Genomic DNA, 19,127 nt, shown 5'->3' on the forward strand with positions numbered 1-19,127 from the left:
TTAAGTTAGGCTTAGTCTACGCTATTGTAGTTAAGAAGCCTCAACAGGTTTTAAGCTATAGATAAAAGCATTGGTAGCCTAACTTACTTTGATACTTTCCCAAACACACACAATGAAATGCTTGAATTTCTTGCTTGTTGCAGCATTATTATTTGGTAAGTAGGATAGCCTGCTAGTTGTAAGTAAGTGTTCTTTAGGTTGGTATATTTCAACGTTTTTTTAGTATTCGTGTTTGCCTACGGAGTAGTAGGTAGCCTAAGCAATGGCTTAGCCTACATGACCTTGCCCGAGTAACGAACATTGAGACGTTGTTGTGCTTCATAAGCATAGGCCTACATCATTGCATCCTGTTATCGAAGATAATTAGCTTTTTAAAAAATTGTTTTATTTTTCTAATTTTTCCCAAAAAAAACTTTTTGTAAATACTATTGATAGTTCAAGTCTACAACTATTGTCTATCCGAGGTTACATTGACAGGTAGGCCACTTTTTCCTTTTGACTAATTAGGGACAAAAAGAAATTAATCCTAAAGTTGAGTAGTAGGGGAGACTCAGGTAAGTTGGCCCAATGGGCAAGTTGGCCCACTCTAAATAATTTTTTAAGTGCAATAGTTATTGTGACGTATCATACGCATACCGAGAAAATGCTGTTGAAACTACCTTATCACCAGGTTGGGAGGCTCTAGCAAGCAGTATAAACATGTGAGCACGATTTTTGTATAAAAAATCACGATTTTTAATTTTTTTGGATTTTAGAATTTTTTAGATGTCGATTGAGTTTTTTCTTACTGTATAAAAAAGGTTATTATTTAGTGAGTGCAACGCTAGGGTAGTTATTAAGGCTTACTTTGACGGTGAAGCCGTTGTTAGAAGCTCAATAGTTTGATATAAATTTTAGTTTTTACAATATGGCTGCCATGCAGGGAAGTTGGCCCATTTCGTGGGTGGGTACGTTGGCCACCATGGCCAACATGCCTTTATGAGATATTATATAGAATGATAATGGACTAATAAATACGATGACTTTTTTTTCAAGATTGAAGTATCAAGTATCCAAAGTAAGTAAATCGCGGCTTTACATCAGCATTCAGCAATCAATAACAATAATTCACTTCCTAACATCGTCTTTATGCCATAGATTACGACAACTTATTCCTAAACCATATTGTAATAATAAAATAATGGTAAGTAATTAGATCAAGAAAACCAATCGTGGAAATGTGTCTCAGCAGGTGTATGAAGCAGAGTTTGAGGAGAAAAAGCTTTTCTACTCTTTAATATACCAAGAGATGGACATGCTGGCCTCGTGGCCAACTTACCTTCCATGGTGGGCCAAATTACCTGCACAGGCGGGTAAGACGGCCCATTTCAATTTTTTCGGAAAACTTGAAAAATTACATACTTAAGAATGTTGGTTTGATGCAAGAATATGTCTACTTCTAGAGTGATGAATTCTCTATTTTTCAATAGCATTCGCTTTGACATATGTTTTGTTATTAGCTCACAAATTCAATTTTTCATTTTGCTGGGCCAACTTACCCGAGTCTCCCCTAAGATGAGTTAGCGTCCCAATGGAGAAAAACACATCTATTGCATTTCCTTCCCCTTTATAATGGGCAAGAAAAGGGTAAGATCAATCAAGCAATGTGCGAGCTTGCAGCAACGTAGGCTAACCAACTTTGACTACAGCTCTCCATACAGCGACGCTACCGAACACTTGTGTCTAGTCGACGTCATTGCAGGGATATCTTTTTTGCAGCTCTGTTTTGAGATGTAGATTTGACCAGGGCTGTGAAGTCGGAGGGATTTTTGGATGTCCGCAGTCGGAGTCGTTAAAAAAGTGACTGCATTAGCTCAGCTGCGCTCACATAGGCTGCATTAGGCTTATTGTTATCTTAGTTTGGCCTACAGCCTAGACAGCAACAAAAATAGATTTAAAAAAACACTCCAGTTATCCCTTTATCTGAAGAAAAGTTAATTAGGTTAAGCGATTTTTATATTTCTTCAATTCAATCGGTTTATGACATCCATTTTTGCAGGGATCATTGGAATAAGTCTTCTGTACACGGCTTTCTTCACTTCTCACTGGATGAATGCCATCCGATTGAATTCCAGTGTGACGGAGTTTCACGGTTTGTGGGACAATGGAATCGAAGATTTGAATTGCGACATGACACCCTTTGACATATGCAGTAAGTTCAAATTCTTGACAAGCAAACACAAGATGAGTTTTCTAAAAACTGTAGCCAATATAGTGTTAGAACCTGACTTCAAAACTTTGGAATGTGTTAGACTAAAAGCATTGTGGAATCTCCAGCTTCTTTCTGGTCCGGTTAGCGCTCAACACCAAAATCCCAGATCCGCTTTCTGACTAACATTCTAAAAATCACTTTTTTCAGTGTACACACGAGCAGGAATATTCGCCAGTATGATCATAACCCTGCCAAGTATCTTCTGCCTTGCTTCTTCTGCCATTGTGACGTTAAGTGGGGGAGCGCTACACGTAAGCGGAGGCTTCGCACGATCTTCTGCTATTTTGTTCACAATATCCGGTAAGTTACATAAGTTACCTAACGTAGATGTTTGGAAGTATAATTATTTTGTATTGTAGCTTACAGGCTGAGAACTAGAAGCGTAATTGGAAAAATGGTGAAGCTCTCGCCTAGTCAGCCAGATGATAGCCTAACAGCTCGAGTCCGGTTGACATTGAACTGCTGTGATTGCTTAAAGAATCAAAAAGTTGGCATTGAGCTTCCGGCCTCGTCAACCACCCTGACATAAAAATTCTAGTTAGGCCGTTTGCATAGCTGATTGTTTGGAAACTAAAAGATTACGTGCTTGAAAAGTTTGTTTCAAAGTTCCATTGGTTATACAGTATTACAGTAGCCTATGTAGAAAATGCTTTGTTTATCACAATGAGTGCTTTATAAATATTCTTTGAATGTGAAAGTTTGGTTATGTTGTAGACCTACAAAACAGGGCCGCTCGAAACGAATTAACCTACTTTTGATGGAAACGAAATTTTTTCAGAGAATTTTAATTTGATAGATCTTCGGTAGAGAGTTTGTCTTGTTGAACCATAGGCAATAGGCATACGATGCCTATGGTTCAATTTTAAACAAGATATTTTCGTTTCAAACAGTCTTTCTTCAATACCAATATGACATGATTGTTTTTTCAGTATCTTTCGCTTTTATTGGAGTTCTTCTTTTCACTCTCCAACACACCGTATGCATCACTGCTTGCCCTCCGGAATATTATTACTACAGCAACACTTGGAGCAAAGAAACCTTTCAATATTCGTTCTACTTATCCTGGGTTTCCATATTACTGCAAATCATTGTCTCGGTACTCTGCTACGTTTACGCGGCGATAGTAGCCAGCAAAAATAAGGTGAATTGAAAACTTTCTATGAAGGTTTGTTGTGATTAAATGAGAAATATCAATTAAAATTTAAACGAAAAATATCAGCTCGAGTTTGTTTTTGTGGACGTCAATTGCTGTGCCATCGATTTTTGGTCCAGCTGTCGAACGGTTTTAACTCCTCACAATGCAGTAAAATTTTATCGCAGGATGATAACAGATTGATCGGACTACTTATTCAGTCGTCTTAAGAGTCAAGAGTGATTGAAACAACGCATGCAAAGTAGAGTTTTCGAAAAGAACGCTGATACATCATAAACAAGTCATGAATGCTAAAATTCTCTCGCATAACTTATAAATTTAAAGTTATTCAAAGAGTTTACATTCAAAGGGGTCTCCTGTCCTCTGGCCAGGTCAGAGGCATGAAGACCGTTTCTGTGTGCAAATTATCCATAATTTAATACAGAAAGTAGATAAAACGTGACGAAATTCGAAGAATAGCCTAATTGTGTTACAAGCGTTGAATTGTAACAATGGTGGTTGATTTGAAGCGGTTGAGGTCCACCAAGCATTGTAACGATCTCCAATGTCAGCTAGTCGACCTCCATATCAATGATTAACAAGTTGATGTAATGCGTGTCACATCGTGCTGTCAAGAAGGCCTAACAATCCCAGCCGGGAAAAGTTGTCATTTTCGCATCGTTTTAACGTTTTGCGAAGTTAAAACGATATAAAAACGACAATTTTCGTTGGCTGAAATGAAATAACCACAGCGATGAAATATGATGGATACAAATGCTCTGTGCAGAGCATTTTTATCTAATCCGCGACCATTGTGAAAATTTTACGCTAATATTCATGGTTTGTACACAAGCAGGAACTAAAAAAAAAAACGCTCCGGCTTAGTTTATCTAAATATGCTAAAATTTTACTTTTTGCATGTTTAATTTTTGAATTTTTAAAGGAAAATGGCCAAACCTTTGCGAGACTAACGATTCGTCATGTTTTAGGGAACCTATTACATCAAGGAAGATAAGGACACTACACCCTTCCCACAACTTGCCAAGGACAGAGACAACAGAGTTTGAGTGCATTATTATGTATACATTTATTACATCGATGAAACGTATTAAACCAAGAAAATCATTGAATGCCAAAAATGCACATGTTTGTGAATATGCCAAAGGCTATAAATTATGACTATCTTTATGATATTTAATATAGAAATGATATTTGCGACACTTTTGATCGATTATTATTATCACAATACAAACAGAAAGCAGCCGCTAGATTTGAACTTGGTAAAGCAAAATTGTCTGATTTTTAGTCCGTAACGTTAATTTCCTTAAGTTGATCATTGTGGTGTTTTCAGTTTCATACAACAATAAGAAACAAGAAATCAACAAAAATAAAAACGATATATTTAAATCTGGAGATGCCTGAAATGTTGAATTGCCAACAGCATCAATCTACCTAAGCTTGCAATGGATAAACTATAAGGAAAATAAATTTAGGGGTGTAATCATCATCCCCAAGTCCATCCAATAGTAAACTTAACAACATTGAATTACAGCTTTTCCATCAATTTTTTTATGAGTAACTTTGTAAATAAAGCACAGAATTGAAAAGGGTGATATTTACTCATTCGATTTCAATTGCATTATGTCGAAAAAAACATTACCGATACTTAATATCCCAGACAGCAAAACTCGTCATTTTTACATTGAATCAAAACTATTCTTGAGCGGTAGTTCCCACTGAAGCAGACCCACGCTAGAAAATTAGTTCTGTTTGCACTGATTTAACATTTGCAAATGTTAGATCAATGCAAAAAAGAAGTAACTTGGCGCTTGGAGTAGCAAAGTTTGAAAAACTGCAAACAAAATTTACGATCGAGAATGATGATGGTGCAGTGCTGTACACTGTACAGTCGTAGCCAGTAAGAAAAGGTTGACACTTTCACAAGTTCCTCAGACGCTGAAACCGTGTGAAAACGACAACTTTTACTGGCTAGCCATGAAAAATGAAAAGATATTTTTACTGATAATGAAATTATATACCAATCAGCGTTAAAGGTATACAAAATGGACACGATACGATTTTTAGCCGGATAGAAACTGATTAGCATGTAAAAGACTTTCGACAGTTTGTATTTCGTCAGCTATGAAGAAAACCGTTTTTCTTAAGACAAAACACGTTAGTTTGATGTGAAATGCCATCAAATCAATACAAATATGGTACACTTTGTCGGTAACACCAACTATAAAACTATTGCAAAGAGATATCTTACTGTTAAATCCAATTCCCAACGCTTTTCCTACTGAAAAGTATTTATGAAAGCACGATTGAAGATCATTTTGCATACAAAAACGAAAAAACAATAGATGATTTTTCCATTTTTGTTGCTTTTACGCTCAAGCAAAAGCGATGGCTTCATACCCATTCAAGGTGCAGTATAGGGGGCATGTGATGTATGTTAAGCTTTATGAAGTCCCCTAAATCAATACTCATACCTCTCAGAAATATCAATAGCAGTAGCTTTCCACAACTAATATAGGAGAACTGGCAGCAAAAAAGATTAGATTGAAAATCGCTGTAGAAGAACTATAAAGATTCCTCAGACAAATCGAGGTAAGTAACTATGATAGTTTGAATGTCAACACAGATTGTTTACTTTCTGACAGGCATTCTGCTCTAGGCGAAAAACATGAAGGGCAGAAAAGCATGTGTTCGGAAAATTCACTGACTTTTCATACATCATGGCAATGCGAATCCTCAAAGTGAAGGACGTTCAATGTATCTTTCACACTGCACATTGTTCACCTCGAGGATATGTGTTGCCCCGAAAGGCTTACGAAAAATATCAGTAAAATATTAAAACATGCTCCATCTTTTCCATTTCTTCCGGTGAACATTGCAAGAATTTTTTGTTAGAGAAATCAGACAAGAATGGTTTTGAATGCTATAGATAAAAAGTTATTGCCTCGCCATTGAAAATAATATGAAACATGTCTAGAAACAAGTGTAATAATCGTCAGCTGAAACCTTACAGCTGGGGAAAATACCATGGACCCAACATTAAAAATTATTGATGGATTAATTCATCTATTTCGCAACTTGCAAGTTGACAAATTCCGTCCTTTTTACATTGATTCAATGTATGCATACGTTGAATAAACGTAAACAGGGCGAATTTGGTTAACTGGACATGTTACAACTTTAAGTTCACCAAGTTGAAGAGAACCCCAGCTAACAACAGATTGACTTCAGTCAGCAGGAAAAGTCATGTGGAATGAGCACAGCCAGTTGAAAATAAAAGTTTCACAGAGTTTTTATGACAACTTTTTATACTTTCTCCTAGCTGGTGTCAGTAGTTTGATCTACATGTTAAATTAAGAAAAATTATAACACATTGCACAACAGTATCGAAGTCACATGCAAATCCAAGCGAACTGATATCACGTAAGCTGAACTGAAGCCTTCACTTGTTTCGCGGAGGTTTGTCCGAAGTATTTTTACAAGCAAGAAATTTTTAGAGGAAAAAATTGGTTTCAGAAAAAATGTCAATATCTTACGCACGATTGAGAACAGTTCTGTTTCCTCGAGAAATGACAGAACAGATCTTTTTTACCAACTGTTTCAATGAGAGCCACAACAACCTTTGCTTTGTTCCGCACTGCCCTCTTGTGATAATTGCACTCCAGGCCTTTGGTTGCCTGCTCCAGGGCCATCGTTTTTCGGTAATCTTTCCGCTAAAGTCGTAATAAAGATTGTTAATAAGTCATCCTTAAAGTTGTGAACGTGGTTCTTTGAGCTACATTGCAATCATTGGTGCGATACTGATGAGTCCAGACTCATGGGCAAAACGCGTGTCTATCGCTGTCAATTCTTGCTACACTCGATTGCCGAGAAACACTAATATTGTATGTCTAAAGCAGCAAAGCTATTTACAAAACATAATTACTGTGCTTCAAAACAAACTATAATACCACAAAATGAAAATTTTCTGGCTGCAGCAGTCTTTTGTCAACACAAGGCAGTGATATTTCTACAGACCATTAACAGAAGATTTAAAAATGCTCATCAGGCACTTTGCAAAAATAGATGACATACCGATTGCTGAAAATATATCATTGACATGCATGGCTGTCTTAGCTGAGGTTTCCATAAAAAGAAGTCCATTCTCTTCCGAGTAAGCAGCCGCTTCCTGTGGCAAAACGAACCTGTTAGTTTGAAGGTCTAAATACTCAATTGTTACATGGGGTAGGGTTTGTTTCATGCATTTAGTTGTCGATTAACAGGAGAAAGTGATCGGTCGTACTTGTGCCGGCCCTAAGCGAGATTTCCAATGTGAAGAATCTCTGTCGTGACTGGAGGGCCTGTACAGTGTACACACTCTGTTCAAGCGTCAAATGACGTCGAAGCGACGTAAAGATGGCAATTTTTTACTGGGACGTGTGTGACCTGTGTGTAACTGTAGATCGTATCCGATCAGACAGTGACTGCGGCCTGGTATCAGTAACTTGAGCTTTGAAGTACAAAAAATTGTAAACATGTTAATGTCGTTACGTTAGTTCCCTTCAACTTCTTCAAGCACAAACATCTCAGCATGACAACTTTTACCCAAAACTCGTTTGAATAATTTGATCTTTCTTTGGGATCGTATAATGAGAAAACATACCCCAGCTGGTAAAATCCATCCTTTTGAATCGTGGAATCGACGTAAAAAGAACTTCTTTGCAGGCTGCGACCAGGCTACCAGCTCTTGTTTAATTTCACAACTTTGCATGGAAAATCATAAACTTTAACAGGGTATACATTCTGGCTAGCAAGCTTAATATTTGAATTCAAGATATTTCCACCTTACTTTAAAAATGTTTCAGCTGACATATTTTAACTTATAGATCGATTGTATGATCACAGTATAACAGACTGAATTTTTTTGATCAATAGATCCAGTTTTTGCGGTTTAGAAAAGCGACGATAATAACAAAATCCCGAAAAAACACAGTGCCGCTTTTCAACCATAAGCACTCTAATCTTGGTTAAACAAAGGTATTACCAACATCAAATATATTAAAAAACTGATTAATTCTACAATCTATATCCTTTGCTGCATCATCAACGCTGGCTTTCAACTGCCAAGCGCTCTTTTGGTCGGCCTTAAAAAAAGAGTTTTGAACCACAGCATATCATGGAATAGGCTACTTGTGCTGTGACACAATAAATATCTTTGGTAATTTTATGGTGTTTCTACTTGAGAGCACGATACACTTTGAAACCAGCATAGTTGCAGTAACATAGCAGATTTTATGCACATTTATTGCTAAAAACGCCTGCTTCCTATGGATCATTGGCCATGCATCACTATTGTGGTTTTGTCTTGAACGGTGTCCACAAAACGAGAACACTCACTAGCCCAAGCTTCAGCGAATTATCTTTTCTACAACATTTAAATCAAAATTTCATATGCACCAAAATTGTTTCCCTTACGGCGAAAAAAACGAAACTTGGAACAAACCTAAATTAAAGCATCGTTTTAGCAATTTTAGGGGGGAAAAAGGCCTTACAAGTAACCAACAGAACGAGAAAAGCTGGTTAATAGGATTGCTAAAAGTTTAATGAAGCAAAGCACAGTGTTGAGGAACTGATTGGAAAGCAATCCATAATAATCAATCTATACATGGCCCAAGGGATTAAGAAATTATAAACTGAAAAATTTTACAGCATTACATTCCATGGAACTAAGAGAAAACTACCTTAAATTTGCAAGCCCTTAAAATAGCTTTCACGCAGCCACAATACCAAATTAATCCAACGCAATTTGTAAAAGATTAATGATTAATACTAATGAGAGTACGGTACTCTGTGGATGTGACAGTCCACTTTGTTCTTGTTTTCCTATCACAATAAGTTCATTGGTGTGGTTTTAGTGTGTGTAGTCGAACTAAGTTCGGGACTTCCAACTATACAGTATTCTCTGTCAATACCACGGTTGAACAAACGTCACGCTTGGTAAGTTTTAGAGTTTGAGCAAAAAAAAACTCTTCAACATTTTGCTTAATTGTGAGCAAAATTATGCAACACTAGCTGCAGAAGAGATGCAAACAAACATACCTGGTCAGGAAAAATATTAGGATCAATTTACCTACTGTTTTGTCTTTCAGTTTGTGCTCGCTTATGCTGAGGTAAATTTCTCAGTAAAGGAATTAAATCTTTTATCGTTGCAACAACGCCATTTTAAAAAACACAGCAAAGTACATCAATAACTATAAAGGTGGATGGGCAATGAGCAGCATAAAGAATTCCTAAAACTCAAACTTGACTGAAAACGTAAGAGATAACGGCTATGGATATCGTTACAATTGCAATTAATCTTTTTTGAAATATTTACCCTTCAAGTTGCAATAGTTTAATTATTATAAGCCTATTGATCTTCAAACCAATGCTTGGAAGCAGCTGTCCTAGTCATATTTATGGTAATTGAAAATACATTTGGGGGGACTTTCTAGCGTTTAAAAAGCTCAATTAATTGCACAACTGAAAGCATGACCACAGTCATGTTTCTGGTTGAATTCAACTAAACTACTGCATCCTATATGGCTATGCTCACAAAACCTTGCAATGCTCGGGAAGCCAAGTGAACGGTATCAATCAAAATTCAAAACCATGCTAGACAGGTAGTCACTACCTGGTCTAGCCCCCTGAAGAAGTCAGTCGTGTCTGATTGACGAAACGTCGGAATAAAAAGCAGATTGTCACTGTATATATCTTGTAATAGTTTAGCTTAATTTGCACTAGTAGAACGTCTCATGTTATTTAATCAATCAAAAGTATTAATCTTTCAAAGTTTATCCTCAGTGGGTCTACACCAGGGAGATGTTGACACAAAAAGAACAGTAAAAACGCTAATTGCCCATTCTTGTTGTCAAACATTTAATTAAACCTTCATTTCTAAGTGATGTTAAAATGTCAATACACGCGATAATGAAAGTTATGCAGTCAATTTCTTCTATTGGTTTGGACATGGAAAATGGAATGAAACTTACACCTTGTCAATGAAAGAGAAAAGCGTCGATCAAAACCATGGCAGATACTACTACTGTATGTTCATTGATTGTAATTACATTATAAATATAAAGCTTTTCGCATGGATTTCAGATTGACGCAGAAGATATGACTGAATTATAAAAGCTACATTATAGGCTTATACTATTATATGCTAAAGCTGGTAGCAGTAGCAAAGCAAGTCTTACAAAAGTGCAACAACTGTGATTTAAATGAAGTACTAGATACTGAGTAAGCACCGTGGTGCTATATTGCTTCTGCTTACATTCCACTTGCACACCAGTGCCCGCTCGTCACACGTCGCAATTTTAACTCGTTTGAAGTTGCTTGCATACTTCTGCTACTCATTAAACAAGAACACATGCAGTTTAATCCTTTGTAGCCGAAATGCCATTATGTATTTTAAACAGGGCAGTCACAAGACAGTACCAAAACAAATGAACATAAATGCAACAATAAAGAATTGTCATAATTATTTTGTTAAGCTGTTAGTTATACCGGTACTAACCAGTATAACGCACCAGTTTGATAATCGCAATACACGTGTAAGCCAGTTTGAAATTAAGATTTAACTTCAGCAGAACTTGTCCTCTTAATTAATTCTCTTACACGGCGAAGACGCTCATTCAGCATACTTAAATTACTTATGCTTTCACACAGAGACGTAAAGATCCTGGGTGCAAGACTCTGGGATTGATGAGCCTACTTCGAATTCGATTTTCAATTTTCATCACGCTTGTCAAATCAGTAAAAAAGCTTTGTGCAGCTGAGTGGTATCATAGATTTAAAAGCAAGAAGTAAACAGAGTCTTATGAGTGCAGTTTTTGCAACTACATCACAAGGATAACGACTTATGCTTGCAACTTGACCAGTGGCTTGCAGGGCTGCGATTTTTGCCTTTTTCGGCGGCAATGCCGCTCGACGCGCGCCGTCACTAATTGACAAACGCCTTGCCGGAAAAAAAATGAAAAAAAAAAATTGAGAGAGGAAGTCAAGTCAGATCGAGGAACAATAGGGGGGCAATCATAAGAGTGTCGACTTACGTAAACTTTCTTGCGCCAGGTACTTCAAGGCACGGAATGGCCCGTTTCGGTGAGTCCGATTTGGTGAGTTCCCTATTCGGTGAGAGCCTTTTTCGGAGAGTTCCCTATTCGGTGATTTATTTTTTTAAATTATCGGGTACCATACCGTAGCCTAATTATCATTGCCGTTTCAGGATTAGGGGTAGGGCTTAGGGATTAGAAATTAGGGTCTTATTTCAACGTTTAGCGACGTTAAAACGATGTAAAAGTGGCAATGATAATTAGGCTACGGTACCCGATAACTTTCAAAAAAAAATTCAAAAAATCACCGAATAGTGAACTCTCCGAAAAAGGCTCTCACCGAAAAGGCTCTCACCGAAAAGGCTCTCACCGAAAAGGCTCTCACCGAATCAGACTCACAGAACAGTAGCAGACCCTGCAGGCAAGGCCTCCGTGCCGCCATTTTGAAAACTGCGAGAGAACGCATTGATTGAAGTTCTAACGCCTGACATCAAACATTTTGCCACACACGTTTCGTGCTATTCGACACAACGTGTTTCCTTTATAAATAAAATAACCGAAGCAGGCTACTAGTTGTCAACATCTACGCCAGTTTGTATTTCGCCGTGTGAGCCTATACGTATATTCAATGTGGCCTCCTCCCTTCACTTGGATAACTCTCTCAATTCTTTGTCGGAAGTTTTCGACCAAGGCACGTAACGTAGCTTATCAAGGGGTATTTTGGACCATTCTCACAGGAGTGATTGCTTCAGAGCATCAACATTTGGGTGAGCAACGGAACAGGCTTTTGCTTCCAATAACGACCATTCACAAAATCCAGAGATTCAACCTTGCTCCAAAATCTTGGAAGTTGAAATGAGCACCAGTCCTGAGTCTTTTTTGAGATGTGGGATGGTGCACCATCTTGTTGGAATGTTAAGGGCTGACAGGCCTTAAAACTCGTATTTTTTTCTGGCAGCCATCGTGCCCTACCGGAAACTCCTTCTCGGCGGCCAAATTTGTGCGCCTGGAGGCCAAAATACAAATAACAATAGCATAAGTAAATAAAACTAAACTTGCTACAATGCTAAAATGATCACTTAACGTTGTTGAAGTCTGGGCGACGTCCTGCAATAGAATCATTGTACCACGCAATAACTGTTTTATCGGGATTGTAATCCGGTATTGCGGGACCATCTAACGACACTAAATTGTTTCAACTGCTCGCTGCTCAGCAAATTGTTTCAACTGCATTACCGAAAACCGCCTTCCATAAAACCTGACCATTTATACCATTATGATGTCGCCATTGAGAGTGTGAAGCCACTAACCCACAGCGGAACATTTCTCAACTATGAAGACACGTGTTTTCCCCTCAGATGTCAACTAACCTAGTTCTCCTGTTTAACAACGATTCAATGTCCGACAATATTGCATCGACATAAAAACGACAATATTCCCAGCCGATGTGAATTAAGACTTTGTTAAAATAAACGTCGGGAATTACAAACAAGACTTACAGCTGGTGATCGCAGATGCATATATTCCACCAATAACAAATATTCCCGCACAATACAACAGTGGCGATTATGACGCGCTGACCTAATTCTGCGTCACTCTTTGATACTACATATTTTCAACAGTTAATCCACGATCATTCTATTGCGAAATTAAAAAATTGACTAGAATAAACCGGCGGCCAAACTTGGCCGACTGAGAAGGTAGCACCGGCGGTCATTCAAGCACTGTCTAGCGGCCATGGCCGCGATGGCCGCCGGCTGCTTTAAGGCTTGGGCTGATCTATGTAATGTTTGTTCAGTTCTTCAAGGGATGGACCAAAATATCGTTAATGTAGCGATCTGAATTGATTTTAATCCCTTGTTCCACAAAGATCAGAGTAGACTTCCAAGTTTTGGAGATGGTGGCCCACCGCCCACGCCATCATAGACGGTTTTTAATGGCGGTAAACTGTTCTCACAGAATCTTTAATATCTGCTGAAGACTTTGCATAAATTCTATCATGCAGATTATTGAACAGAGCTTCCATTCCTTGCCTGCCTTCAGTTCTCTGAGAAAAACCTGTGCTCTTTCAGGTTTCTTTTGCTTTTGGAGAAGTGTAAGGAACTGCTGTGTTCTCATCTTGTAAGGAGACAACTGAAGATCCTTTTCCATAGTGGTTCTCATTGAAGTGTTGCTCACATTCATGTATTTGGCCACTTGACAGATGGATCTGTTTGGGTTTCTCCTCACCCTTTCTTGGACAGCGTTTTTCACTTTCTTTGTTCGAACACCACGAGGTCTTCCACTCTTAGGACGATCTTAAGATGTACCAAGTTCCTTAAATCTATTCACAACATGGTAAACGGTGGATTTGACAACTTTTAATAGCTAAATGATCTCAGAGTTGGTTTTCCCTTGTGATGGAGCTGAATGATGGCTTCTCTTTGGCTTATTTTTGTCCTTACAATGATTGCTTACAATTCGACCTAAATTTTAGAGAGCTTAGCAAGATATTTAGCATATTAAAAGGCATATAAGTGACATTCGATGTTTAATCATAAAATGAAAAAAAAACATCAAGAACTTTCCGTTCACCCTGTATTATGCAGCAGTCAGAATCAACCTGGTATCAGTCAAAAAGTAACTCACATCATGATCTACCATTCGCTTGTTTGAGAGGTCGGACTTGTTTCCAGCCAATGCAATCACGATATTAGGACTAGCTTGACGCTGAAGTTCTTTCACCCAGGTTTTAGCACGTCCAAATGTGTCCTAAACACAACAGCATTGAAACAAAAAACATATATTTTTCAGCATGTGCACCCACAGAAACGGTATGGCCCGTTTCGGCGAGTCCGATTCGGCGAGTCCGATTCGACTAGTCCGATTCGGCGAGTTCCCTATTCGGCGAGAGCCCTTTTCGGCGAGTGCCCTATTCGGCGAGTTTTTGAAATTTTTAAAAGGAAATTATCGGGTACCGTAGCCTAATTGCAATTGCCGTTTTTACATTGTTTTAACGTCGCTAAACGTTGAAATCGTGCAGAAAGGAATAAAAAGAAAATGTTTGAACTATTAATTAAATTAAAATTCGTCATGTCAGTTCAGTTGTTTTTATTTCTGACCATCATATGAAAAACAATACACGTCAACATAGCAAAGGTAGAAGCGACAATTCACGTCAACATAGCAAAGGTGTAGAAAAAGGTAGAAGCGACAAAACGCGAACGTTAAAACGTGCTTGTGACCGAAGTAAGTTATTGAGTTGAAAGAAATTTGGCAAGGTTGCATCACCTTCAAAAAAATTTAAGATATGAAGGAAAAATAAAACAAAGAAAATGTTACAAAAAAAATAATGTTTATGTCTATAAGTTAGTACTTTTGAATAGTTAAAATCATAGGCGCCTAACTATTTTTTTGGCCGTGGGGGCGAAAGCGTGTTTCATCAGCAGCAACGTAAATTCAGCGAAATGTCACGCAGATGGATGACGTAATTATGTCGTCACACTAGGATTGCTTTTATTGCCAGACTCGGAGTTATCGCTACGTTCGACCTACCGTTAATTATTATAAACAAAGCTCGACCAAAACACATGCTATGCGTCTGCGTTGGCTAGCGGTTGATGGACTGCGACTCTTTAAGCTAAGCGCAACATAAAGTTTAGCAACGAACTAGATTTATTAGCATGAAACAAGAGACGAAAAGGTTTACTAAAAGGTATACTGTAAATGGAATGAAAATACTAACTTGATCATATGCTTGAAAATATACCTGTTGAAAGCAAAATCATTCATGTTTACATCAATTCAACAGCACGTCACCTTTAATAAATTTAAAAGTTGCTGACATCCGTAAACAGCCCTTGAAAAATAGTTACAGAGAGACGTTTGATTAAGTTTTCGACTTGACATTGCTCCCTTTTCACTACAATATCGCAACTTATGGCTGACCAGCTTTCAAGTTCCAATTCGCTGTAATACGCCCGTTTTCGTGTTGCAGATGAAACAAAAGATGCGCATATTCCCCGCCTTTGATCGGGTTTCTATGGCAACGGACGTGTGTGCGCCATGCAGTTTGCGCCAGTCCGTTGTTGTGTTGATTATGCCGCTTGTGCGACTGTGGGCAGTGCGGTTTGTACCAGCCCTTGTTACGTTGGTTAGTGGTAACCTCGGGCCGAGACTTCAAGTTCATTTTCACAGCAACCGATTCACTGCCGCGACAATTCTCTGCAGAGGTTTCGACTTTCGAAAGCGACAGGAGGCTGTTTGCAAGCGCATTAAGCTAAACGCACGCTGCGTCAACGTAGCAAATTATGTTGTTTTTGGGTGCATTCAACATCTGATGACATTGAATCGACGCAAAATGGTAGATTTTTGCTATGTCACAGGCAGCAAAATCAGTCATTTTTACATTGATTCAACGTCTGCAGACGTTAAATCAACGTAAAAATGACAGATTTTTTTGTCTGGGGTGGGATTGTAGCATCGCTACTCGTTCTAGTGATTATTTACTGCGAAGCTGTTGCGGTTTGTATTTAAAAATGTTTTCCTGCTGCCGATCGCTAGTTCATCTATTGTTTTATGTATCAATGCCGCATAAAAAGTTGCTCCCACGCGGAAATATGCGTGGGGGCCTGGCCCCCACGGCTTAGGCGCCTATGGTTAAAATGATTAGTTTGGATCAACAAATGTGTGACCTACACTCCTACAGCTTAGATTGAAAGGAAATTATCGGGTAGGCTACCGTAGCCTAGTTATACCGACCAGCAAAAATTTGTTCCAAGAACCCAGTTAGCCTAACAGTTCATTTTTACATTGTAGTAACAGAATGAAAAGGCTAACCAAATGTGTGGCCTATCGTTTTAACGTCGCTAAACGTTGAAATCGTGTAGAAAAGGGTGCTTTTGCTGACTAGGATACGTTGAAACTGAGAAACATTCATAGAAGCCCTACGATACGTTGCATTTTTAAGATAATGTCTTCAGACGTTGAATCAATGTACAAATGAAATGTTATGCTAAATGGGTTCTTGGAACAAATCGTAGGGCTTCTGTGAATGTTTCTCAGTTTCAAAGTATCCTAGTCAGCAAAAGCTCCCTTTTCTACACGATTTCAACGTTTAGCGACGTTAACACGATAGGCCACACATTTGTTTAGCCTTTTCATTCTGTTACTACAATGTAAAAATGAACTGTGTTCTTGGAACAATTTTTTGCTGGTCGGGATAACTAGGCTACGGTACCTGATAATTTTCTTTCAATCCAAACTGTAGGCCACACATTTGTTGGTCCAAACTAATCATTTTAACTATTCAAAAGTACTAACTTATAGACATAAACATGATCTATTTTATTTATTTTTTGTAACATTTTCTTTGTTTTATTTTTCCTTCATATCTTAAATTTTTCTGAAAGTGTTGCGACCGTGCCAAATTTCTTTCAACTCAATAACTTACTTCGGTCACAAGCACGTTTTAACGTTCGCGTTTTGTCGCTTCTACCTTTTTCTACACCTTTGCTATGTTGACGTATTGTTTTTGATATCATGATCAGAAAGAAAAACAACTGAACTGACATGACGAATTCAAGCACGTTTTAACGTTCGCGTTTTGTCGCTTTTACCTTTGCTATGTTGACGTGTATTGTTTTTCATATGATGGTCAGAAATAAAAACAACTGAACTGCCATGACGAATTTTAATTTAATAGTTCAAACATTTTCTTTTTATTCCTTTCTGCACGATTTCAACGTTTAGCGACGTTAAAACGATGTAAAAACGGCAATTATAATTAGGCTACGGTACCCGATAATTTCCTTTCAACAATTTCAAAACCTCGCCGAATAGGGCACTCGCCGAAAAGGGCTCTCGCCGAATAGGGAACTCGCCGAATCGGACTAGTCGAATCGGACTCGCCGAATCGGACTCGCCGAATAGTAGCAGACCCCACAGAAACGAGGACATTATGCTAAATTTCAGTAATTGAGCGTACAGTACATTGTGAGTCACTGAAATAGAAAATTAGCCTTACCAATAAAATTTTTAATGATCTTGGATTAAAAGTTGAATAATATATTTGTTTCAATCCAAAGCTTGTGCGTTGTAATCAATGATTTGTTTCGGAAAAAACGGAGTGTGAGCTACAATACAGGAAATTCCAGCATAGCGATAAGCAAAGAAACTTGAAAAGAGTTTTAAGAGGATTATGTAATCGTTGTATGAAAGTGAATGAATAAATCTGTATATAACTAGTATTGCCATGAATTTTTTCATCAACCCTTTAAAATAAAATCAAAACCAGCCTTAACAAACGGAAAAAAATCTCTTTAGTTTGATGAACTAAAAATTTCATGAAAAAAAACATGACATGTTAAAAGCAGCAAGAGCAAATCGAAACCCACAACAGAAAGCAGTAATTTCGTGCAATCAAAAGGCATAATAAAACCTTTGCAATACCTGGTTGGTAATATCATAGACAACTATAGCAGCTTGTGCCCCTCTGTAGTACATGGGTGCAAGACTGTGATATCTCTCTTGGCCTGCCGTGTCCCATATCTCAAACTTTACTGTTGTATCTTGCAGGCATATTGTTTGGGTTAAAAATGCAGCTGAAATACAAAAGCATATTTAAAAACGTGGGACAAGGTTGAATGTTTCTAAGTGACACCAAATATAACTACTGCTGTATTAAATGGCGATTGCAACTGTTAAGTAGCAACATTAATAAAAAAGTTATTTTAAGTGGCATGGTAATCGTAAGTTGAAACAAGGAAAATGAATCTAATCCAGATGCTTGCAACAATTAGCCTCTGTTCACCTTTCTCCAGTAAAAAAAAATTAGCAATACGATTGGGAAAACATTCTACTTGTTATTGTAACAGCTTCTGAGAGGCATACAATATATCCCGAAACTAGAATATTCTCATGCAACAAGTATGACCTGATAAAGCAGTGACAAAGTAGTGTCTGCATCAGACTAAGAGCATGACCGATTTCAAAACCCTGTCAGGTTATGCCTGAGATCCTTTGAAAGTGGTACTGAATCTTTCCTGCTTGGCACTAAGCAAAGCAAAGGCTTGGATTCAGGCTAAAACACATTAAACGGGTCAGCTCCTATTGGGAGAATCCGTTTCGGAGAATCCGATTCGGAGAAATCCCTATTCGAAGACAGCCTTTTACGGAAAAAGCCTTTTTCGGAGGATTGTAAAATCACAGCGATATATGTATATCAGGGTTATGACTTGAAAAAAATTATCTAAATTTTGTGTGTCCTGTAGTCACAAATGATGAACTTTTATGTCGATTTGAAAACTCACAAAAGTTAAGACTGTTTAAACAAAAATCTCTTGCACCAGTTTTCATTGTATGAAGGATGGGCTTTTTTTGTAGATATAGAGTCTAATCGTCAATCCACCCTTCAAAGAGAGTGCGAACATCAAGTGCTTCACATACCAGTACCAATGTGGCTTCACATCATGTCACACGAAATGAAGAAGATGAGACGACATCAACTGATGTCGAGAGTTGTACAAGCGATGCAGACAGTACTATGGCAGAATACAGTGACAATATTACTCAGTCAAAACCAGTGTTGCATTTTTCTACATCGCATACATCAAAATTGTTTATACGCAATTCTCTTTCAACCAACAAAGCAGCAGTCGTCTGTGCTAGCCTGGCT

The 19,127-nt window shown here is 38.0% G+C and overlaps 2 protein-coding genes across 2 annotated transcripts in view; one reads left to right on the forward strand and one right to left on the reverse strand.

Moving 5' to 3' along the window:
• Positions 1-4,506, forward strand: LOC145768578 (uncharacterized). Its single transcript, XM_082580104.1, has 5 exons — positions 1-155; positions 2,039-2,191; positions 2,399-2,551; positions 3,181-3,392; positions 4,373-4,506. Exons 1-5 carry the CDS (start codon positions 113-115, stop codon positions 4,448-4,450), a joined length of 639 nt encoding a protein of 212 aa, XP_082436230.1. The 5' UTR covers positions 1-112; the 3' UTR covers positions 4,451-4,506.
• The window catches only part of LOC145768577 (ras-related protein Rab-5B-like), a 25,209-nt gene continuing 10,533 nt past the window's right edge, over positions 4,452-19,127 (reverse strand). Inside the window, exons 2-5 of the mRNA XM_082580103.1 lie at positions 17,903-18,054; positions 14,102-14,224; positions 7,476-7,569; positions 4,452-7,114 (exon numbers count right to left, since the gene is read on the reverse strand). Coding sequence (XP_082436229.1) covers positions 7,002-7,114; positions 7,476-7,569; positions 14,102-14,224; positions 17,903-18,054 — 482 coding nt within the window. The 3' untranslated portion in view covers positions 4,452-7,001. The remainder of the gene's footprint in view (positions 7,115-7,475; positions 7,570-14,101; positions 14,225-17,902; positions 18,055-19,127) is intronic.

Source organism: Aplidium turbinatum, chromosome 4 (genome assembly GCF_918807975.1).
Source record: "Aplidium turbinatum chromosome 4, kaAplTurb1.1, whole genome shotgun sequence".
Taxonomy (NCBI): Eukaryota; Metazoa; Chordata; class Ascidiacea; order Aplousobranchia; family Polyclinidae; genus Aplidium; species Aplidium turbinatum.